We start from the raw sequence: 25,040 nt of genomic DNA, 5'->3' as shown, positions 1-25,040 counted from the left end.
CTATAACCCATTGATCATTCAGTAACCTATTGTTCATTCTCCAAGTGATGTATGCTTTTTCCTTCCTTCTTTTATCGTTGATTTTCAGTTTCATTTCATTATGATCAGATAAGATGCATGGTATTATCTCTACTCCTTTATATTGTCTAAGAGTTGCCCTGTGACATAATATATGATCTATTTTTGAGAAGGATCCATGTGCTGCTGAGAAAAAAGTGTAACTGCTTGATGTTGGGTGGTATACTCTATATATGTCAATTAGGTCTAGGTTATTAATAGTGTTATTGAGTTCTATAGTTTCCTTATTCAACTTTTGTTTGGAAGATCTGTCCAGTGGCGAGAGAGGTGTGTTGAAGTCTCCCATGATAATGGTATGGTGGTCTATTAGACTCTTGAACTTGAGAAGAGTTTGTTTGATGAACATAGCTGCACCATTGTTTGGGGCATAAATATTTATGATTGTTATGTCTTGTTGGTGTATGGTTCCCTTAAGCAGTATGTAGTGTCCCTCTTTATCCCTTTTGATTAACTTTGGCTTGAAATCTATTTTATTTGATATGAGTATGGACACGCCTGCTTGTTTCCGAAGTCCATATGAGTGATATGATTTTTCCCAACCTTTCACCTTCAGTCTATGTATGTCTTTTCCTATCAAATGCGTCTCCTGTAGGCAGCATATTGTTGGGTCTTGTTTTGTGATCCATTCTACTAGCCTGTGTCTCTTAATTGGTGAGTTTAAGCCATTAACATTTAGGGTTATTATTGAGATATGGGTTGTTCTTCCAGCCATATTTGTTTATTTATGTTACTAAACATGGTTTGTTTTCCTCTTTGATTATTTTCCCCCCTTTACTGTCCTACCTCCCACTGTTGGTTTTCATTGTTATTTTCCATTTCCTCTTCCTGTAATGATTTGGGGAGGATGTTTTGAAGAGATGGTTTTCTAGCTGCGAATTCTTTAAACTTTTGTTTATCGTGGAAGGTTTTAATTTCATCTTCCATCCTGAAGCTTAATTTCGCTGGATACACAATTCTTGGTTGGAACCCGTTTTCTTTCAGTGTTTGAAATATGTTATTCCAGGATCTTCTAGCTTTCAGAGTCTGTGTTGAAAGATCAGCTGTTATCCTGATTGGCTTACCCCTAAATGTAATCTGCTTCCTTTCTCTTGTAGCTTTTAAAATTCTCTCCTTATTCTGTATGTTGGGCATCTTCATTATAATGTGTCTAGGTGTGGATCTCTTATGATTTTGCACATTGGGCGTCCTGTAGGCTTCTAGGATTTGGGATTCTGTCTCATTCTTCAAGTCTGGGAAGTTTTCTTGTATTATTTCATTGAATAGACTGCTCATTCCTTTGGTTTGGAGCTCTGTACCTTCCTGTATCCCAATGACTCTTAAGTTTGGTCTCTTAATGTTATCCCATATTTCTTGGATGTTCTGCTCATGGTTTCTTAACAGTCTTGCTGAGCTGTCTATGTTCTTTTCCAGTTGAAATACTTTGTCTTCATTGTCTGATGTTCTATCTTCTAAGTGTTCTACTCTGCTGGTAGTATTCTCCATTGAGTTTTTAAGTTGGTTTATTGCTTCCTGCATTTCTAGGATTTCTGTTTGTTTGTTTTTTATAACCTCTATCTCCCTGTATAGTTGATCCTTTGCTTCCTGGATTTGTTTGCGTAATTCATTGTCGAGGTGATCTTTCATTGTCTGATTTTGCTGTTTAATGTCTTCCTTGATACTCGAGATCATCTGAAGCATGTATATCCTGAATTCTTTATCTGACATTCCATCTGCTGCAGCTGTTACCTCTTCTAAAGTTGCGTTGACCTGCATTGCTTGTGGTCCTTTCTTTCCTTGTCTTTTCATACTGCTTGCGTATCTTTTCTGCAGGTGCGGGCGGCAGCTCTGCTCTCTCCTTATTCCAATTGGGGTGTCGTGGCTACCACGCCGGCAGGTCACTGGGCCTGTTCTGGGCGCTGGAGGCGGCTCTGTTCTGCCGCTACTCCAATTGGGGTGACAAGTGTACCACGCCGGCAGGCCACCGGGCCTGATCCGCCGGTTGGTTGCAGGTTTGCCTACCCTGCAGGCGCGGGCGGCGGCTCTACTCTGCCCCTACTCCAAATGGGGTGACGTGTCTGTCGTACCGGCAGGCCACTGGGCCTGTCCCGCTGGTCCATCGCAGATCTGCCCACCTTTTGGGCACAGGTGGAGGCTCTGCTCTGCCCCTACTCCAATTGGGGTGTCGTGACTACCCCGCCTGCAGGACGCTGGGCCTGTTCCTGGCATGGGCGGCGACTCTGCTCTGCCCCTACTCCAATTAGGGTGGTGTGTGTACCACGCCGGCAGGCTCCTGGGCCTGATCCGCCAGTCTGTTGCAGGTCTGCCTACCTTGGAGGCGCGGGCGGCGGATCTGCCCTGCCCCTCCTACCACGCCTGCGGACCCCTGGGCCTGATCTGCAGGTTGGTCACAGGTCTGCTCACCCTGCGGGCACGGGTGGCGGTTCCGCTCCGCCCCCACTCCAATTGGAGTCACGTGACCACCACACCGGCAGGGCCTGATCCGGGCGTGGGAGAAGGATCTGCTCTGCCCCTACTCCAGTTGGGGTGACGTGTGTACCACCCTGGCAGGCCACTGGGCTGACCCGCCAGGCTGTCACAGGTCTGTTTACCTTGCAAGCGCGAACGGCGGCTCTGCCCTGCCCCTCCTACCACGCCCATGTACCACTGGGTCCCGGGTCTGCCCACCTTGCGGGTGCGGGTGGCGGCTCCGCTCCGCCCCCTCCCCAATTGGGGTCACGCGGTCACCACTCTGGCGAGCCGCTGGGCCTGCTCCGGGCGCTGGCGGCGGCCCGTCTCCTCCCCTCTGGCTCGACGACAAATTGAGGAGACTCGGGTGTCTGTGCCTCACCCCCCCTACCAGGAGACCAACTGTTTATGTTGCCACTGGTATTGATGAAGTTCTCTCCTCCGCCGCTTTCTGATGACATCAGATCTCTGCCATGTTGGTATCCTATGCGAATGGCAGCATTTCGTTCCCCTTGCCGGGCAACCAAAGCAACGGGTGAGTCCTGACCGGCCCTCAGCAGGACCCGGACCGAGAAGCAGTTTCCGCGGGCTCCTAGCCCTGGGCCAGGGAAGTTCCGGGAGCCGGGACTCGGCCGCTCCGTGCTCGGTGTAAGCTCCTATAAGTGTAGGCTCCAAGAAGCAGTCCCCGCGGGCTCAGTTCCGGGAGCCAGAATTCGGCCGCTTAGTGCTTGGTGTATGCTCTGATAGGAGCAGGGTCCAAGAAGCAGCCTCCACAGGCTCCGCAGCCCTGGGCCAGGGCGGTTCCGGGACGGTTCCGGGAGCCGGAACTCGGCCGCCCCGCGCTCGGTGTTCACTCCGATAAGATCAGGTTCTAAGAAGCACCCAGGCACTGAACCCTAGCAATCTGTCTGCAAGCCGCAGGCGAATTGCAGCCTGAAATTACCTGTTCTATGGCTGAATGAGCTGCGGTCAGTCGAAAACAGGTATGGTGACGTCAGCTTTCCAACATTGTGGCTGCTGGCCTCCTCTGTGGTCTGACCGGTGTGGAGAACCGAGATGGACCGCTTCCTTCCCCCGTCTCGAACCCAGAATTCAGCCCTGAGTACGGTGCTTGCACGGCTGGCAGAAACTGCAGCGCTGTATCCCTGCGTCGCTATCTCCTCGTTTCCCAGCGCACGCTGCAGACTCTAGCCGCGGGGCGATTTGCTGAATAAGCAGTGTTACCCTCCGTGCGACAAACCTCCTGCGTTTGAGTCCCCGTAGCCGATCCTCGTGCGATGGAAATCCTTCCTCCAGGTTCCGGAGCACCCCACTATTGCTGGAAATTCCTAACAAGATATCCTTTAGCCGTCCTGACTTGTCATACTCCCACACAGTGAAGCAGCACATGGGGGCAATGCACTCCCCTCGCCGCCATCTTCCTTCTCCCCAAGCAAATTTTATTTGAACTTCCCCTATGGTTCCATGTCTCTTTTTATATAACTTCTATTTTTTCTATGATCACACTATATTATACATTTCTGTTAAAATGCCTGCTTCTCTATTTAACTATGAGATCTTTGAAGTCAATACATTATAAATACAATGTGTATATTGTACACCCACCCAAACTCTACTAAGAAGGGTATCATGCATAGTTAAAAGATGGATTTAAAAAAACATTAGAGGTCCAAATTTATCTATCACTGCAGTTTTGTATATAAGTGAGGATAGGCTGCAGGAAAACAGAAATGTTGAGATGGGATTTTTTGTAAGTTAAAAATAAATCATATAAAAGAACAATTGCTATTTGATTTAGTTATTAATTTTGCAGCCATCGCCCTAATTTTGAGATATCACTTTTATTCTGTGAAATACTGAACTTCAAATGCCATGAAAAATAAACTTGAAATATTTTCATTACTATGAGAATTTTTCTCAGTGTTATGAAGAAAGAAATGAGCTACTCTGGGAATAACTTTGGGAATGTAATGAATTCCCTTTCTTAGAGAAGGTACAAACCAAGATTGAATGGTCACTTAGGAGTTCTGCAGGAAGACTAAGTTAGACGATGGACTAATTGACTTTCTATGACATTTTTCATTAAATTGATTAAATTTTAAGAGGAAAAGATAATTTTAAAAACCCTATTGTTTTATGCTGGATAGTTTGTAAATTATGAATATGAAACTGAGGATTTGGCCCAAGGCTTAGTTCTCTACTACCCAGCAAGGAGACCTTGGACAATTTACTTAACCAATTTGGTCATTTGGTTTTCTCCCCTGTATACCTTTGTGACAATAAAAGCTACTTTGCAGATTATTAGGATAAAATGGAAGAATTTATATGAATTTACGTGTGATGACTGACACATGCATTTAGCACACATCAACTAGTGACGAGGAAATGACTTGGGGCAAAATTTGGAAGCTGAATTAATTTTAAGACGTGAGAAACATACTCACCTGTCCAAACCCAAAGAATGGGCTCAGAGACACAGGTATAGCAAAAAGCAAGATTTACTTTAATGACGATCTTAAAAGATCCATGTCTTGCAAAATCTGGTGTCTGGGGGAGAACAGGCACACATAGACCAGGTACAAGGAGCATTTTATCCTGTAGAGCGCAAGGTCCCTCCCTCATTTCCTCCTTGTCTGAGTACTATGGGGTATACAGTCTTTTCCACCATTGCCTAGGTTTCACTGTCTCTTATTAGGTTATTTAAAGAAATATACTTATAGTCGTCTCCACTTTCCTTTGTCCTCTTGTGAAAGGAAAGTCCTCTTGGATGGAGTACACAGTTTATCTCTGTTGGTCAAGTCAGGCCACTTTCTCCTCGCCTCCTGTTTGTCAAGGGACTGTGAATTTTTCTACTCCGGTATGAACTTCTTCTACACTTTTCATTCTGTTCTCCCCTCCAGCAATCTTTCTTACATCCCAAGTCATTTTACATTTAAAGGTAAATACTGTATTTCAAATTGGAACACCAGACTCTCTATTTTTCACAAAGATCTTTCTGAAGACCAAATTTCTATGATAATGATGCATTATATAGCTCCATGGCAAAGAAAAAAAAAAGAAAGAAAACAGAAAAAGAAGAAAGAAAAAAGAAAAGAAAAAACCCTTGTCCTTCCTCATTTGCTACACACATTAGCACAGGCTTCAAGTTTCAACTCCCCTGTGGAGTTGGGTAAGATTTTTCAGCTGTTCTCCCTTCCCTTTCCTATTTTATTTTTTATTGTCTTTTTTTTTTTTTTTTAAGAAAAGTCTGGTTGTGTTGATGAGCACTTATCACTTCTAAATAAGAGCATGCTTTCATTTACTGAAATTAGATCCCCATTCACTTCCCTGGCACTGTCCAGGCTGTCTACTCCAGAGGGTTTAGGGCCTGTTAGTTGGCGCACAGTTGGAAATTGGGGGCATTGAGTGGCTGCCAAGGCTGGCAGACCTTTAAGATGGCATCTGGTGACCTTTTGCTGAGCCCCCTGGGTCGTTCATTTGAGATTTTATGTTCCCGGCAGGGGTGTAATCCAAATCAAATGTGAGATCTGGTGAGGTGGAGTTACACAGGCGGTAGGACCAACAGGGATCCCTACATTGCCTTGGGCAGAGGAGGCTACTACAGGCCCTTACCGTCCTCTTTCTAACCCTGAGACTCTAAGCTCTGGTAGAAGGTGGCACTGAAGGGCTGGTTTACAGATAGAGCTCAGTGTGAGAGAGGGAGCAAAGGAACTGTTTTCTCATTTATTTATCATTCGGCAACAGCACAGCAATCCTCCCTAATTGCCCTAGTTCCTGGATGACACTGAACTCTTCATGGCACCTCCTGGAGCAGCCGGGGGAGGTCGGAAGTACATATGCAGAAGCTAGCTGTGTGGCGCTTCCAAGAATCATCCATGGCATTCTTTCCCTTTCTTTTGAAATGGCAAATTTCTATTTTCAGTAATGTAGGTAGCTAGCGCACAAGCCTGGAGGGAAGAACTGTGAGTTCGTGAACAACATAACAACAAATGTGTGCTGTGGGATTGTTTGTGCTAACCACAGGCACAGGCTGTTTCTCAGCGACAGTCATTTTCATGTTAATTTTTAAAGTGCTATGTATTTTTTTAAACAGCTTTTACTTGGAACAGATTTTACAGGTTATTTTTGGTTTTACATCCACTGTGGCTGTTTTCAAAGAGAGGCAGATACATTTCAGAATTTCTCAGGCCATTCTGTCCTGAGACTGCCCAGAAAAGGGTTTTGAGGGTAATTGAAACAAACATAACATGTAGTCCTTGCTTCCATCCAGCAGAGAATTTCTATGCTCCACAACTATTTCTGCCTTCAAAACTTGCACTTCCTGCTTTGGTTGCCTGCTTTTCTGCTTTCTGCTCCTCCAGAATCCCAAACTTTGGTGGAGTGTCTACATACTTTATTGGTATATAAGATCTGAGTTTGCAGGCAACCAAGTAAACTTGGGTTTAAAACCTAAGCTCACTACTGAAAAGCTATGTAGAACTGGACAAGTCACATAAACTTTCTGAGCCTTGATTTCTTCATCTTAAAATAAGAATAACATGAACACCTGCCTATGGAGTTGATAAATAAATTAAGGTATATAAATGGCTATAGTGTGGCTACCATGTAGTTAAAAGCTCAATAGCACAATTTATTTTTGTAATCATTGCAGACCATAGTTATTTCTCTTTGTTCTTATCTTCAAACAGTACTGATTCTTTATAATATTCATTTGGCATTTATTTATATGCTAACTAATTATGTTTCATATTTTTATGTAATTTTCATACCAACTTCTTTTAACACTTTAGAGAAATATATCTACATTTACATAAAATACACTTGTCAAAGCCAACCACACAATGATATGATATACCAACCACACAAATATGATATACCCATTCACCAAACACCCAGATCAGGAAAGAATAGACCAGTATCCCAGAAGACCCCCACACTCTCTTCGGTATTCTGTATCTTACAAAGATAACCACCATCCTGTCTTGTAGAATTGTTTATATCAATTGTTGACTTAATTGTTCATGTTATTTTTGTGCAGCCAAATGAAAAGTAAGTTTGTTGATGTCAGGGAACTAATATCTTTTCTCACATCTCAAGAACTGTATATATATATATATATATATATATATATATATATATATATATATACACTTCTTGTAAGATTCCCATCTTGCACTGTTACCCTTCCTCTGAACCTGTCTTGGAAAGTCCTAGTCATAGGTGAGCTCCATGAAGACTAGTGTTCAATCTGGAGGAGAGTATCCAGCCATCCAACTGATACTACAAAACCTGTAGTCTCCAACTTAACTGGCCCCTGTCTTATTTTTCTGATCAGTTCTCTTCCACTCTTCAAAAACCATCTGTCTTTAATTCTGACTCTCTATCTCACTATTTTACCCATGAGACCTAACAAGTAACTGTCCCTTGTTATCAGAGGAAAAAAACTCAAGATGTCGGCAATCTCACCAGCCTCTTGTTACCACAAACAAACAGTTGCCTAGAAACACCCATCTCACTAACACCTTTCCCTGATGTTCCCTTCCTGCTTCTTTCCTCTTAGTGACATTCCATCTACTTTGGTCAGATTGCAATTCATCAATGACATCCTCTCCTTTCTCCAGGTCTGCCGGCTCTTCACCATTGGCCCGTTAATGTGCCCAGGTCCCTGCCAGCTTTAATCATGACAGTAACCAAGCACCATCTGAAACTCACATTCCACATCTACTCCCACCCTATCTTTCCCTTCTTACAGTCAGAATCTTCACCAAGGTCTTTATGCCTCCTGTCTACCATTTATCCCCTCTCTTTCTTCAGCTCCTTCAGTCTAGAATTCACCTCCATTATCTCATAGGATCCCCCCGACACACACGCAACATCCTTACAGCTAAACCACATAGATCCTTTTCAGAACTTACCTTTCTCAGCAGTGTTTGAAATTGTTGTCTCTTCACTCTCCCTGGATTATCCTCTTTGCTTGGCTGCCAAACCCCCACTCTCCTTGTTTCCCTCCTACTTTACTGGAAATTGCATTTTAATCTCCCTTTAGGGAGCCCTCTTCCCTCCATAAACATGCTTTCCATCAGAGTTCTTTCTTAAAATTGCTTTTCTTCTACGCTACCACTTCTACAACAGGATGACAATAAAAAAATATCCATTCATTCAAATCACTGCCTCTCGTTTGACCTTATTCAAATCAGCAAAAGTTTTATTCTCAGATAACATGTCATGCTTCAAAGTGGATTCTTTGCACCATATCAAAGGAACAGCTAATACTTAGCCTTCTGGTGGAAAGCATAGCTACCTTGAATTTTATTTTTTTTATGATTATAAAATGACATGTTCTCATTTAGAATAATAAGATATAATATGACACATATAGGGCACAATTTTTCATTTCTCTGGTTGTATACAAAGTATATTCATACCAATTCGTGTCTTTATACATGTACTTTGGATAATAATGTCCATCACATTACACCATCATTTCTAACCCTATGCCCCTTCCCTTATTATCCAAAGTATATGTATGAAAATAAGAATTGGTGTGAATATACTTTGTATACAACCAGAGATTTAAAAAATTGTGCTCTATATTTGTAATAAGAATTATAATGCATTCTGCTGTCATATATAAATAAAAAATAGTTTTAAAAAAGATATAATATGATATAATGTATTAAAGCGCAGTATAATACCCCAAGTTCTATCATCTAGAGATACTTACCTGTTAATTTCTGGCATTTTTTTCTAGACTAAATAATAAGCCCACACATTACTTACATATATTTTATTTGTTGAAATAATAATATTGTTCACTTATTTTTATGACTGGGCATTTATTTGTGTCATTAAAATTAATCATAAATATTTTAATGGCTCTACAATGTCTATCCTATGAATATAGGATCATCCAAGCATTACTGCATATTTCAAGTTTTCAAATTTCTTCTATACATTTTTTTCTTAGTACACATTCATAAAAATTGATCTACTTTACCAAAAAGGTTTAGCTGTCTGACTCTTAAGGAAATCTTATAAAATCACCCACTTCAAGTATTATGTCTATTTATGTGGCATTAGTACAGGTCTTTCTTATTTTCAGAGATGTTTTCTACATTTAAAATAATGTTATTGTTTTGATTCAGAAGTCTTTAGTTATTAAACAAAGTTGGCTTTTTGTTAATTTTGTTTGTTATTTATGTATTTTTAAAAACCATTCCTTCCATTTTTTTCCTTTCTCCTACCTGTTAAATATTAAATGTAGATGAAACAGTACTGAGAGAAAAAGAAATCTCCATGTGAGGCATCTGAAGAGAGACGGAGCAGAGCTGGAACTGGCAAATTGTGCTGACTTTCTTCCTTTTCTAGTTGCAAAAGCTGAAAATACCTGTTAGATTTGTAATTGAGAAATGTAATAACCTTTAGGGCCATTTTTCACACTGTTCACAGCTTCCCATAAGGGTCGGGAGAAGATGGATGGGTGATATTTATGAGGAAGTAGGGAGGGAAAAAAATGAAACCTGGAAAGACAACAGCACTCTCTCTATGGCAAATGATCCATAGACAAATACCAACATTTACTTCTGCATTCCACTCTGCCGAGTTAAGGATACTCATGCCACCAGACTAACACCTCCTGTTTCTCATGTCACCCTACTGTTTGAGGAGTCTGCCCCATGAGTAACAAAGTGCAAAACTGTTTCTTCCCAGCAAACAGAAAGAGAACCTGGAGGTGGAAACTGAAACAGCGCTCCAGAACCCCAGGACTGGGAATGCCAGGCAGATGAGTGGGGACGCACCAGCTCCCACTGACCCCTCTGATCACAAAACCATGGATAACCAAGATGACATGGAAGAGGGTAAGCACCCAGCCAACAACCAGAAACCAGAGAACCGCCAGGAACTCCTAACAGGAACATACTGTGGCAGATTCCTGGATGGCAAAGTGAGTAACGAGAAATTCCCGAGCTTTTCTTGGTAATTTACTAGGAAAATGGAAATGAAAATATAGGGTTCCCCAAACACACACTTGTAAACATAAAAATTAATATGTTTTTCATGAAATGGAAATTAGAATCATTACTTTTTCAATCTGAAAATAAATTTCAAGATCATCTGTATACTACATCTTTGTTGACCACCAATTGAGTTGGTCAACCTACTCTGGCTGTAGCTAAATCAGTGATATTCAGTAGTAACTACAGTGATTAAATATCACTATCTGTGCAAAGTTCTGGCCTGATGGAGGAGCAGGGTCTGTCTTTGTTCACATTACAGGAAGAGATAATTTATTTTCAAAATCCAATGCAACCATGTCTAAATATCAAAAAATTATAGACCAAAAACTGTCTTGATAGAAATATGTATCACTGCATGCTGTTAACAATCAACCAAACAATCCATAACAAACTGACTTTATAATGATGAATCTAAATGATTAGTAATTTGTAATTAAAAAGCAAGTATAGCAGCAATTGAAAACTGGATCTAAATCAAGACAAAACTAATGATTCATTGATAACAAAGTACAATTTCCAAAAATTGCTGAAATTGCAATTAAACAGATACATAGGGTAGGAGTTTTGCAATGCTGCCAAGCTCTAAGTGACAGCCAGATATTTTAGTAGAATACTGATTAGGGTCTGCAGCAAACTCTAACATAACTATTTTTGGTTGAAAAATTTAATAGCCCTTTTAAAATCACTGAGATACTATCTAGTCTTTAGTTGTATGAGAAAAGGACTACCTGGGGATTTGTGGTCTTTTGCTCATAAGAACTACTCAAAGTATTACAGATTTTGAGTAGTGGAAGCTTATCAATGGACGTCACACGTTGCTCCACAAGGTCTAGTTCAACACTGAAGTCCATTTATAAAAGTGACTCTTTCAAAACGTTTAGTGGCATAGCCTAGGCTGGAACCAGGGCCTCCTAGTCTCCATTTATTGAGTTTTGTTTTTGTTTTGTTTTGGCTTTCCCAGAATGAGTTTTTGAATTTTGTTCCTTCTTAGAGCAGGAGATAATGAATCTGGAGAGGTGAAATAATCTAGGATGAATTTCTAAAGACTTTTGAGTTGTACCCTCAAATTTGACTCTGACATTGATAAATTTCTTGTTGTTCCTGTTGCTTCCCAAGGATGACATTGGTAATAATAATTCAGCTAAAAAACACTTATTATTGACTGCTTGCATGTAAATTTTATTATTAATAAAATTAATAAATAGTGCTACTATTAATAGGTAGCACTATTACTTCCATCATCGTGGTATGGATGATAAAACTGAGACTCAGAAAAGTTGAAGTGACTCAGGTATGCAGGTAAGATGTTTACCCAGGTCTTTTTAAATCTTTTTTTTCCTTCTTCTTCACTTGAATTTTTCATTGATCATTCTAATTATAAAATATTACGTACTCATGTAGAAATTCAGGAAAAGAGAAGGAAGTAAAATGTAACCAAAGAAACTAGTGGTTCTCTTGCCCTTGATTTCTCTTCTTTTCTCCATGAGCAGATACAGAATGGAATCATTATGTGTATGTTCATTGTTATCCTGCTCAATTCACTACATATATAGAATTCTCTCCTTGGAATGAAAAAAAAATCATCCTACACATCATATTTAATGACTCTGTAAGAGTCATATTCAGAACTAACACTTGGATAGCATTTGCTATGTGCCAGGCACTATTCTAAGCTTTTTACATATATTAACTAATTTACTCTTCCCAAGCACCCAGTGAGGTAGGAACTCTTATTATCTTTAGTTCATGGATAAGGAAACTGAATAACAAAAGGTCAAGTGACTTGCCAATTTCATAAGGCTAACTAGTGACAAAGTCATAATTCAAGCTCAAGTAGTAGGTCCTGAATCACTAAATTGCATCTCTTCCTCTCTATAGATATAATGTGGTTGATTTAATATGTCCCTTATCTAGTTTTCCTCTTACAAATGGAAATTTGTAAATCAATTCTAGTTTTCCTCTTACAAATGGAAATTTGTTTCTTGACACTTCTCCTAATACCTCCACCCACCATTTGTGCCATGAATTCTGCATCCACCAGTGCAATGGGCAGAATGTTCATTGGGTGAGCAGTTCTTGGACCTCCGTGATCTGGAATCTTTGCTGGGTCTATGGTAGCAGAGAGAGGGGATTTGCCTCTCTTTTCTCAGAACTCATCAGGGTTTTGTGGGAGGCTCAGCAGGGCTAACACCCAGCCACCAAATTCAGGAAGGCCTCGTGGGAAGTGTGGGGACTGACTAATTGGTTCTGTCTGCCAGGCAGGCCTGTAATGCTGGCTTGCCAGATGGCTGCCACCGTAGCCGGCTACAGAGACCCTCATTACCACCTTGACTAAGTGGTAAATGGAATCCTGCCGCAGTTACAGAAGCAAACCAATCAGAACTCCTTCTAGATCCTTGTCACTCACACATAGATGAAAATAAGTTTCCCTGCCTGGGACATAACAGGCAATCTGGACTGGCTGAATTTGCTCCAAAAGCAAAGTTGCTGATAAAGACGGAGCTAACATGAGTGAGGATGAGCAAGTATGAAATAACAGATTAAGTTCAATGAGTATCATTGGTAGGGGGTAAATAAAGCTGAAAATGCTGCAAGAATCCATTTTAAGTATATGAGAACAATAAGGTATTGTATAGATCAACAAGTACAAAGCTTGATTTCACAAATGAAAAACAAGAGACCCAGAGGGCTTCAGTGATTTGTGAAGATTCATGTGAAGAGAGCTTGTTTCCTCTTCCCATCATCCTTAGGATGTTTCTCCTGGAGAGTCTGCTCCTAATGGGTAAGTCTTTGAAGATGTATATATTGTTATATTGTTTTTCAGAATCATTAGCTTTGCCTTCTCTCAGAAAAATTAAAAAAAAAGTGTGACAAGCAACAAACTCAGTAACACAGTTTCAAAAATAAAATTTGATCATGATTTTTGCATCTGTCAGCATGAAAATAAAAGTGTGCTTTAATTTTAATAGTCTTCACAGTTCACTGCGTGGGCATGATTTTCTAAACCCTTTGGCATGTATTTTCCTTGTTATACTCCATGAGGTAGGAAGAAGCACATGATTCTATTTTCATTGAATAGATGAATAGGCAGAGGTCAAGGACCAGGAGAGTATTCACAGTGTATTCACCATGTGCAGAGCAGAACCTGTGATCCTGCTCTTCCTTTGGTAGTCTGTATCTCCTAGAAGGATCCCACCATTCTTCCATTGGTGCCAGCAAGAAACCTGAGCATACTTTCCTTCTCTCTCTCCAACCCCCCACTCTGATGTCCAACCAATCTCTTTTCCGTTATTCCACCTTCGTGTCTCTCAGAATGTTTTCTTTCATTTGTTTCTTCTGTCGTCGCCCCAGTCAGACCACCATTCTATCCCACCAGTGACTTTAGTGTTCCTCAAACTACTTTCTTTTCTCTAAACCTCCCTATCTGTACCGGTTAGCTATTATAAATCAATACCGCGGTGTAATAAATCACCCAGTACTCAGTGGTTTATAACAATAATTGAATATGCTTATATTCAAATATATGAGCCAAGGCAGCATTTACTAAGCTCATGTGGGTTTTGTCTGGGCTTGGCTTTATCTTCTTATTTGGTTCAAGTCTGCTTGTTTTTCTTATTCTGAATCCATCGGGTCCCTCCAAGCATGTTCATCGCATGGTGATAGAGGACAAATTCAACTACTCAAGTACATTTTAAGTCTTTGCTTATGTCATACCCACTAACATATTGTTGGTTAAAGCAATCAATCCACCACATGGCCAAGCACAACACCGATGAGTCGGTGATTGATACATATATATATGCCATGTAAATAGAAGACCTATAGAATTCAAAAGAAAAATCTACCTAGTATAATTTGTGTAAGGTAAAGTTTACATCACAAATGAACAGGGGAAAGATGGACTTTTTAATCAGTGATATTGAGATTATTGGAAAGTCACACAGAAAATTTAAATTGGGCCTATTCCACATATGTCATACATATATGGAATATATATATATATTATATATGGTATATTATATATGGTATATATATATATATCTCCTGGGCTGAAAGAGAATTTTCTTAACTCTGACTCAACATTCACATATACTAAGAAAAAGAGTGAAATTTTCACTATTTATTTATGGATAAAACCACTGTAAGCAAAGTACCAAAATCTGAAAAACTGAAGAGAAATTTGCCATTGATACCATGATAAAATATAGACCTAACACATAGGATTGTCTATGTGAAAAAAGAGATTAAACTATTAGAAAAATAGGCAAAATGAACAAACAAAATGAATTTGTTTTTACAGAAAAACAAATGTAAATGTTTCTTAAACTTACCAAAAAACAGAACCTTGCTCTTAATAAGTAGAACATAAATTAATTCTTTCTTACAATAAAATTTTCTTACTGGCAAAATCAAGAAATTGATAGCATGCTTTGTTTAAAAGCTGTGGCAAAGAGATACTTTGCTATACCGATAAAGGAAATTTAGAATGGAACAACCACTTTGGAAGAAAACATTACAATGATTAGAAGCTCTTCCAATGCATTTAGTTTTTAGTATGAAAATTGCACTTTCAGAAATCTATCTTAAGAAAACACTGGAAAATTATTAGAGGTTTCATTCCGAAGGTATTCATTACAACATTACTTGTTATACCAAAAAATAAACAACTTAAATGTTCATCAATAAGGAATGGCTGAATAAACAAAGATACATCCATATATGGAGTACTATGAAACTATAAAAAGAAATTATGGGGCTAGGGATATACATCAGCTAGTAGAGTGCTTGCTTCACATGCACAAGGCCCTGGGTCCAATCCCTAGCACCAGAAAGAAAGAGAAAGAAAGAAAGAAGGAAAGAAAGAAAGAAATTAGGAACTTTTATATACATATGTGTGTGTATGTGTGTGTGTATACTATATATAAATACTGGTATATATCACTGTATAAAATAATCTACATATATTATTATTTGAATAAAAGCAGAGATATACAGATATCTCTACCAAGTATCTACCTATACCAGATATCTATCTACCTATTCCTTATGATTTTTAAAATGAAGGAATTAAGAGTTTTGACTTTTGTTTGTCTTTGATTTTTTTTGTTTTGTTTGTTTTTGGAGGTGTTTTGGGTTTTGTTTGGTTGATTTTTGCAGTACTAGGAAACAAACCCAGGATTTCATACATGCCAGACAAGGGGTTCTACCACTGACCCACATCCCCAAGGGCTTTTTGGAAAAAGTAGCTATCTATTAAAAATAGATGGAACAGGATTGAGGGATCAAAAATAGAAAGCATTTTTCTAAATAAATCTTGTGTTTTGGGCATTGGAACTACATAAATATTTTGCACATTTATAAAACAAAATTAAATATTAAAATCAATTCCTAAAATTTAAAAAAAAAATAAAAAATTTAAATCCAGTTTAGTTGTCTATTGCTTTGTAACAAGTATAACAAAAGTTATACTTAAATCAATAAACTTGTATTAATTCTCACCTGTTTTTGCAGGATAAGAATTCAGGTACAGCTTAGATCAGAGATTTTGGCTCAAGAGCTCATGAAATTATATTCTCAATATCCCCTGGGAAGGCAGTCCTCTGAAGGTTCCCTGGGGCTGAGGATCCACTTCAAGCTTGCTCACGTGACTATTATTAGAGGCTTTAGTTACTTGTCAACTGTGGCCAGAGATTTAATTTTTTCTCTATTTGGGCCCCTTCTCTAGGCCTGCTCAAAGATAGCAGGTGGCTCCCCTAATTGTGAAATATCCAATAAAGAAGAAAAAGATAGAGCACACACAACCTTATAAGAAGCCACATCATCATTTACATTTATAACCTCATATCAGACGTAGCATGACTCACTTCCTCACCTTTTTGCTGGTAACATAGGCTAACCCTAATTGAATGGTGGGGGTAAGGGGCGACTAAATGAGAACATGAAACCAGGAGGCAGTACCAACGAAGCCACCTTGAAAAATGGCCACTACATAATTATCAGTAAAACCAAATTGATTGGAATTAACATAAATGACTTTGAAGCATGACTTCACTGTATGTCCCTAGAAGTATTATATAATGAGAAGAAAATATATATATATATATATATATATATATATATACACATATATATATATATATATACAAACATTTTCAGAACTACTATGTTGTTATCATTATTATGTTGTTATCATATACATTATGGGGGAAGTGAGTCTTGGTGTTTTTGGGAATTGGGATTTTTTAGTATAGAAGAAATAAAATACAGATATAGTATTGATGAGATCATATAAAATTCCTATATCCTACATTTAAATTGTAAATATCAAATGAATTCTGTCAAAGTATTTCCTCTCACCTTCTACTAAAAAAAAAAAAAACAACTTAGAATCTTCCACATATCAATGAGAACCCTAGATGTGCATTTTGTTCAGTGAAATTCTGAAGCTGATTCCAGGTTTGTTCCAGGAGTATCTAGTTAAAAGCAGTAAAGATACCACAGACCTTTTAAGACTTATCAGATCTAACTTAAAGAGGACCCCACTAGTAAAAAATGGAACAATGTAGGCATTGATGAAAATAATACAACAATGGATTGAACCACATCAAATATGGTTAAATTCATAACCTAGTGAACTTTTAAAAACAAACAAACCCTCATTAATCACCTCTAAAGAATACTAGGGAACAAACTATTTTTTAAAACTGGCAAATAAGAGAATTAAGTATTTACTCCATCTGTATTTCCTGTGCAAACTGTATGTTAATAGCAAACTAGTGGAAGTTTCTCTTCAGTGAAGCATTCCAATTAATATATTAATAAATGGTAGCATAAGAATCTAATTCTGCAAAATCCTGTCCCCCCCCAAAAGGGGGAACTTAAGCAATGTGACCAAAAAGATAACCAGAATCAGTTGCTTCTACAGGAAAAATACACCATTTATGAAAAAAACTTCCTAAACAAATTGAATTTTCATATGATCTAGACTCTAGATCTAACTACCATCTATGGTATATATGGTAAATGTTGTTAAACTGTACAAGAATGCAAGCAATGAAATACAGACTATATAAAACTCTGTAGGGCAAAAAAATACAGCTTTTCAATAAAAAATTGCAAGAAGAAAAGTGGCAAAAGGAAAAAGATGGAGAAAAAATGGAAATTTAAAAAAGATGTCAGAGATATCAGCCAATTGCAATATACAGACCGTATTTGTTTCTTGTTTTGAATAAACAAACTATAACAATAAGATTTATCAGATAAGTGGGATTTAGACACTATATTTGATGATATGAGCAATTACTATTAATAGTGAGTTTTTAAAATTGTGATAGTGTTATTGTGGTTGCATTTTAAATGAAGTCCTACCTTTCATGCATCAGAATCAATGGAGCCTTATCGAAACAAATTTTGGGGTCTCACATTGAGAAATTTTATTTAGTGTGTCTGGGTGGTTCTTATGTCTCATAAGTTCCCAAATGAGACCAAGGCTTCTGGACCAAGGGCCACACTTTGAGAATCACAGGTTTATAGATAACATGCTGAAATTGTGTGGATAAACCAATAGACTTGGGCTCACTTCATCCCTGGAGAGCAGAGGGTAATGTGGGTGCAAATAAAATAATGTTGTTAACTGATAATTGGATCATGGTGGTTACTTTATGAAGTTTCATTAGATTATTCTTGCTACATGTTTGAAAGTTCCTCAACCAAAAGGTTAAAATGTAAAATACAGGGCTGGGGTTGTGGCTCAGTGGTAGAGCGCTTGCCTGGCATATGTAAGGCACTGGGTTTGATTCTCAGCACCTCATATAAACAAATAAAATAAAGGTCCATTGACAACCAAAAAAAATATTTTTTAAAAATGTAAAATGTAAAATTGTATAAAATATTTAAATGATAAGCATTAATATTCAGTGAATTGTTTGAAGCATATATTTAAATTACATATCATGTATAGTATCTTTGGGAATTTTTTTTTTAATTCTACATTTCTTTAAAAACTATGTATCAAACTTTTCACCGGCTTTTTTCTCACAGTTGTCTTCATTATCAACAATGTCCTTTTTTGAGCCATTTGACAGCTTTCTAGAACACATCAGGGGCTTGGTCTAAGTTGTTTAAGAAACCAAACTTCAAGTCTGCATTTGATGCTTTTTCTGGAATTTCCTCTCAAGCCACAGCATATTTCTCACAATATTAAGACAATTAGCAGTTGTGCTCTCTTGTCTTAGAGGATCAGAATTCATAACTTCCATAATGTAACCACTTAAAAATTGTTCTACTAGGAGCAATATTTAAAAGATTTGTTTACACTTCCAACATTTGCAAGTTTCAACACCGCCAAGGAGAGTTAGTAAATGTGTGTTAATTTTTATGCTTTGTTTGTACCAATTATTTTAAGCCAGTATCACAATACTATTATTAATCAAAGTCACTTCAGGCTATTTTGTCATCCCCCAAGCAGTATTTTGTGATTCAAGTAAACCAAATGAAAGAAGCCCGTATATCAGAAATTTGTAGGCGCTCTGGCAGCTCCCAAGGTCAGATGAATCTTGATCAGAATTTCCCATTTCATCTTCTTTGACACTTTAGGGACACTCTTATTTTTTTAAAAAAAAAACAGCAGTTCAGTCCAGGGTGATTTATATTAGTAAAGGGAGAAATCTGATGGTGCAACCAGGCACTAGTAGCGCCAATGGCTTGTCACTGTTTCATGACACTGTCTCTCTATTCATTCAACAGACTCAGCACTGGTTTTGATGCTGGGGTTCAGCAGGATACAAGAGAGAGTGTTGGCCCATGTGGAGATCATATTACTGGAGGGGCATACACTTCAAAAATAGTATCAAATATAGTCTGGGAATTTACAAAATATTTAAAGTACACAACACTCATTCTTAACAATACCTGTGAGAGTGAAATGCATGTTCCTTTTTCTGTAGGTGAGAATATAACATTTAGTTTGTGATATCTAGGCCAAAAGACCTATGAGGACAGGAACCATGGGTGCCTTGTTCACCTGTTTCTAGAGTGCCAAGGATAAAGGTGCTCTCACTTCTGGTGTTTAAATGAAAGCAAAGAAGGCTAACAGGCACCTTGACTCTGTTGGAACTATGAAATATAGACATCTGTCTGTATCGCTTGGTTCCAGGACCCCTAAGGGTACCAAAATCTAAAGATGCTCAAGTCTTTTATATAAAATGGCATGGTACATCCTTATATCCTCTCATATACTTTAAATCATCTCTAGATTACTTGAAATGTCTAATAACATGTCAATGCTATGTAAACTGTTGTTCTATTGTATCATTTAGAAAATGACAAGAAAAAAAGGTCTGCACACATTCAGTATAGATGCAACTATTTTCCCTATGACATTCATTGAATCTGAGAATGGGGAACTAGTAGATACACAAGGGTTTTCTGTATGTATATAAATACCAAAAAAATGGGAATATTTTATGTTGCAAATAATTTGCAAAGAAAAATACTGCACCCAGAACAATATGTCTGAAAGACCTAACTAAATATTTCAACAGAGTGAAATTTCTCTGTGAACTAAATATTAAATTTCTCTTATTTTAGGGCAGTAGTAAAAAAAACAAGAAGCAGATCTTGTCTGCAAAATTTACTGGGAGGGAATGTTGGGCACACTTACCTAGTCATTGCTCTGCTAAAACCATTTCCATGGTCCCCCATTGCCCTCAGAATAAAGCATAGAGGCTGATTCACTGCCTCTTTCCTGCCTCCCTCTCCAGCCTTATCTTTTGCCTTTTCCAAAAATTTATGCTCTGGAAGCATCCGTCTCTCTCTCTCTCTCTCTCTCTCTCTCTCACATGCATGGGTGTACCTTTGAAGTTTTCTATATCAGTTCCCTTTTTCTGTCACCTTCATTCTTCTCCCTTTCTCTCTCCATTCGTTTTTATCTAGATGTAACTTACTTTTCAAGCCTGGACTTAGGTGTCAGTCCCTCTGGAAGGTTAGGTGGGCATTTGGACCATTGCAATAGTGGCCTACCACCCCCATATGCTTGCTGTGCCTTCCTCTCTCTCAAGCTCTAAGGGCAGGGGTAAGTCTGGTTTTCTTCTCTCAGGCCTACCACAGTGCCTTGACCAGACTAGGCAAGTCATAGATATTTCTTAAATGAAGGAATAAAATTATTTAACTTCTGCAAACCTCAGCTTTCCTAATGTAAAGAGGATTTAAAATACCTACCTCATATTAAATTAAATGGCATTAGTGAAGCCCCCACATCATGCCTTATACAGAGTATAGGTCAAATAAATAGCTTGCTATTTTTACGTGTCCTCTAGGACCCTCGGTCATCCGAGACCACTTTGAAAGCCTCTTGGTTTTTCTTTAAAATACTTCATAACTACTAAGCCCTTGTTGGCTGCTATTCATCTTGAAAGGTTGTTCAGCATGACTATCAATTGTGTACAGATAATTGTTTTCAGTTCTTCAAATCTTGTCACCTTTCAGTGGCCTGATACTAAAAAATAACCACGTGTCTCAATTTTTACTCAGTATTTTGTTTTAATCACATCTAATAAACTGACAGACATGAGGACAACTGCCTTTGAAGAAAGAGTTAATCACTTACATTTCCCAAGAGAAGGGGTCATACCCACCCCATGAGGGTCACGTGGGGAAGCACAGAGCGGGAAGGTGAAAGGACAATATAGGAAAAGCCACAGAATTTGGTGAGGTTTCTGTAGGAAAAGCAAGGCAGAGCAGGGGAACAGCTTTGTACTGGCCGGTCAGAATAATTCCCTCAGGCTATGGGACATAAAGTTGGTTTCTATTTGTCTAGAACCTGGTCCTGGGTGGATTTGGGGCAGAATAAATAATGGCTTAGTATGTGAAAGTTAGATAAAGGGAGCATTTGGGGGTTTGAACTCAGAATTGGTTGGTTTGTATGAGTGAAAGATGTGTTTGCAAGAGAGTTGTTTACCGTCTCTAGGAATCACCCAGCCCTGGGAAGAGCAGTCTTCCCTAAGTGGCAGAGTCCCTTATCCTAAGATGTCAAACCATCATAAAATGCAGACAGTTAAAAAAAATTGGTTCATACACTATGCTCTATGGCAACATGCAATGGGACTTTTATTCTTGACCCCAGTTTGATTATTATTCTATGGTAACCTTTAATAACATTGCTCACGGGCTGTAATATTCTTGGCTTTTTAATCTCTTCCATTCTTGACAAAGCTCACAATTTCCATTGCAGCTCTTCCTGAACCTGCTAATTTAAACAGCCTAAGGATGCTCTTATCAATAAATACTCCACATTTGCCTACAAACACTTTATGTTTTACCTTTTTTTTTTTTAGGTCTGCCACAGACACTTTTCTTGTACAAATGAGACAGTATCTAATTGTTAACATATTTGTCAAACATGTGTTAATTGCCTGTTTGCTGAAATGTGTGTCATTGCAAGCTTTCTTCATTGGGGATTTAATTTATTTAGAATCAGGATTGTGTTTAAAGGAGCTGTTTGTCTTACATTCTCCCTTCTTTCCTCTCTCCCCAACCTGTCTTTCCTTGCTTCCATTTGTCTTCTTTTTTTTTAAGAGAGAGAGAGAGAGAGAAAGAATTTTTTAATATTTTTTATTTTTAGTTTTCGGCGGAACACTACATCTTTGTTTATATGTGGTGCTGAGGATCGAACCCAAGCCGCACGCATGCCAGGCGAGCGTGCTACCACTTGAGCCACATCCTCAGCCCTTGTCTTTCTTCTTTAAGTTTCCTCATCAGGCCCACTGCAGCTCTGTACCATCTGGAGACCAGTCACTATCCTACATGCATGGCCTCCCCAGGAGAAATCTTAGAGACCAGTCCTTGGAGCAGTTGGTGAGGGGTGGCCCCAGCCAACCTGAGGTATGTACTCAGAGTTGTCAAGTTGTTTCCTACTGTAAATGAACAGGTATTATTTGTTGTCTGTATATCTTTAAAAAAAAGCCACTTTTTTTTTAGTTGTAGATGGACACGATACCTTTATTTTATGTATTTATTTTTATGTGGTACTGAGGATCGAACCCAGTGCCTCACACATGCTAGGTAAGTGCTCTACCATTGAGCCACCACCCCAGCCCCTTTTCTGTATACTTAATGTGGAGCAGATGATAACACAGTCTGAGGATGGACCGATGGATACTAAACTCCATATGTCCAGATGGCTTTCTGGGAAACATCCTTGATGAGTTTACAGGCCAACCCTACAGATCTAACTGAATTCATCATCTTCCTGTCCCTGACCTACCTTCCTTCCAGAGATTTCTAGGATTGAAGGGCCATTGTGCTCCCAATTAACTGAGTCAGGATCTGGGCTTCATCCTTGGTCTAAACCCCGGCCCTAAACTTCCCCATCCAATGAGTCTATAAGATAGATTATCCTAATTCTTATGCAATTAAAGAAGAATTTTATTTTGTAAAAGACAGATGGTGGATGTTAAGGAGCCATGTGTACTCTAAGAAGATCTGCTTCCTTTTTTCTCCTGAAGGAATAGACCTGAGGCATGGTACACTAATGACAACACAGCTTGGATACTCGCCCTCTGGAGTGACCCTGTGATTCCAGCCCCTGTGCACTTTTGCATCCTTGTCTGGGCTTTTCACCATCTTGTATTAAAGCCATGTTCATTCCTTTTCTCATCATTGTGTTAGGATATCGTCCAGAGGCCCAGTGGAACAACAAAAGAAGATTCTTTTCTTCTTGCCCTGGTCAGAAAGGAACTCAAGTCACACCCTCTGAGCTCCAGATTGTTAGACAAAATTCAGAAAGAGCTGACAAACCTGGACCCAATCTCTTCAGGGTTTCTCCTTCAGTCTCAGCTGAGCCACCTCTTCCTGAGGCATGGAGTCCCTCTGCAATTGCCAACAGTCAAGATCCTTTGCCAGAGATGTTCTAGGAAGGGCTCTCCTGAAATGGTATGGCCACTATTCTAAGTGTGGATGTCTTTTATGTCTCTTATTTGTACCCACCGGGTAATAGAATTAAGAAGTTGTGTTTTTTTTTTCCTTGAAAACAACCTTTTCTATGGACACTGTGTTAGTTAGGTTTTCATCCCTATGACCAAAATACCTGTCAAGAACTACTTGGAGGAGGAAAAGTTTATTCTGGGTTCATGATTTCAGAGGTGAAGTCCATGGTTGGCCACTCCATTGCTCCGAGCCAGAAGTGAGGCAGCACAGTGTGGTGAAAGAGCATGGCGATGGAGAGCGACTCCACTTCAGCACCCAGGAAGCAAAGAGAGAAATGGGAAGATGGCAAAGGAAAGATGAACCCTCTCATGGCAGGCCCCCAGTGACCCACCTTCTCCAGCCGTGCCCTACCTGCCTACAGTTTCCACCCAGTTAGTCCAGCCAAACTAGAGTGGACTGATTAGGTTACAGCTCTCATGATCAAATCATTTCACCTCTGAATATTTCTGCATTAACATAGGAGTCTTGGGATTACTCTTCATAGCCACACCATAAAAGATGTCTAAGCTTACTTATATTCATGTGGAAATTTCTAGTTAGAACAGACAGGAATAGAAAATAGATGTAGGGTTCTTACCTCTGTTTAATTTCTCTTGAAATTGGTATCCTGTCCTAAATTTTACCGTCTGCTTTCAACACCACGAGGGTGGTTCATGATGATGGGCCCTCTTGAGTCTAGTAATGCGCTCTTTCAGTCAGAACAGAGAAATTGGCAAAGATCTCCTGTTTGTTGGGACAAGTCCTTAGACTGAGAGAGGTAGGGGATATCTTTGAAATATGATTTACCACCACCTGCTGTGACCCACACAACCATTAATTAGAAACTGGTAGGAGCCATGGAGGATTTAGAAATACAAAAAATTGTAAACCCAGTGGCTTGGGAAGCTGAGACAGGAAGATTATGAGTTCAAAGCCAGATTTAGCAAAAGTGAGTTGCTAAGCAACTCAGAGAGACCCTGTCTCTAAATAAAATACAAAAAATAGGACTGGGGATGTGGCTCAGTGGTCAAGTGCCCCTGAGTTCAATCCCAGGTACCCCCACATTGTCCTCCAATGGAGAAACAATGACCCAGAGCTACTATAGCATGTTTATTATATAGATTTTCTCATCAAGAGGTTATTTGTGGAGTTTCTGCAAAGCAGACAGTCTTGAAGGTCAGAATCACTTGTGAGACTTTGTGGTTATTTGACTATGCCCAGAATTCTCTACCCTCAGCAGCTAATGCCTAAGCTCAAGGTCCAGACTGATATAGTGCCTTGCCTTTGCACAGAGCCTCCTCAAGAAAGGCATCATCATAGCAACTGGACAATCTTGATCTGCACCTTTGCACAGGAAGTTCCCAGGGCAGAGGCAGCCACAAGGCAGTCAGAGACCATAATCCAAGTCACTGCTCTCCACAATCACCATTTTACAGATTAGAAAACTGATGCCAAGAGGTTGCCAAGGACTTGGCTCAGGACACTCAAGAATTAATGGCAGAGCTGAGACACAAGCTCTCCAACAAGGCCAAAGTT

The 25,040-nt window shown here is 39.2% G+C and overlaps 1 protein-coding gene across 2 annotated transcripts in view; it reads left to right on the top strand.

Moving 5' to 3' along the window:
* Positions 1-25,040, top strand: part of CUNH1orf87 (chromosome unknown C1orf87 homolog) — an 86,847-nt gene that overhangs the window by 15,821 nt on the left and 45,986 nt on the right. For both annotated transcript variants that reach the window (XM_046450849.2, XM_046450848.2), the window contains exons 3-5: positions 10,234-10,468; positions 22,287-22,421; positions 23,208-23,471. In XM_046450849.2, the coding sequence (XP_046306805.1) occupies positions 10,234-10,468; positions 22,287-22,421; positions 23,208-23,471 (634 nt within the window). The remainder of the gene's footprint in view (positions 1-10,233; positions 10,469-22,286; positions 22,422-23,207; positions 23,472-25,040) is intronic.

This window comes from Marmota monax, unplaced genomic scaffold (genome assembly GCF_021218885.2).
Source record: "Marmota monax isolate L192 unplaced genomic scaffold, Marmota_monax_Labrador192_F-V1.1 WCK01_AAM20220418_F8-fsc00023, whole genome shotgun sequence".
NCBI lineage: Eukaryota > Metazoa > Chordata > Mammalia > Rodentia > Sciuridae > Marmota > Marmota monax.
The sequence above is the reverse complement of the archived record's forward strand: the minus strand, read 5'-3'. Positions and strand labels throughout refer to the sequence as shown.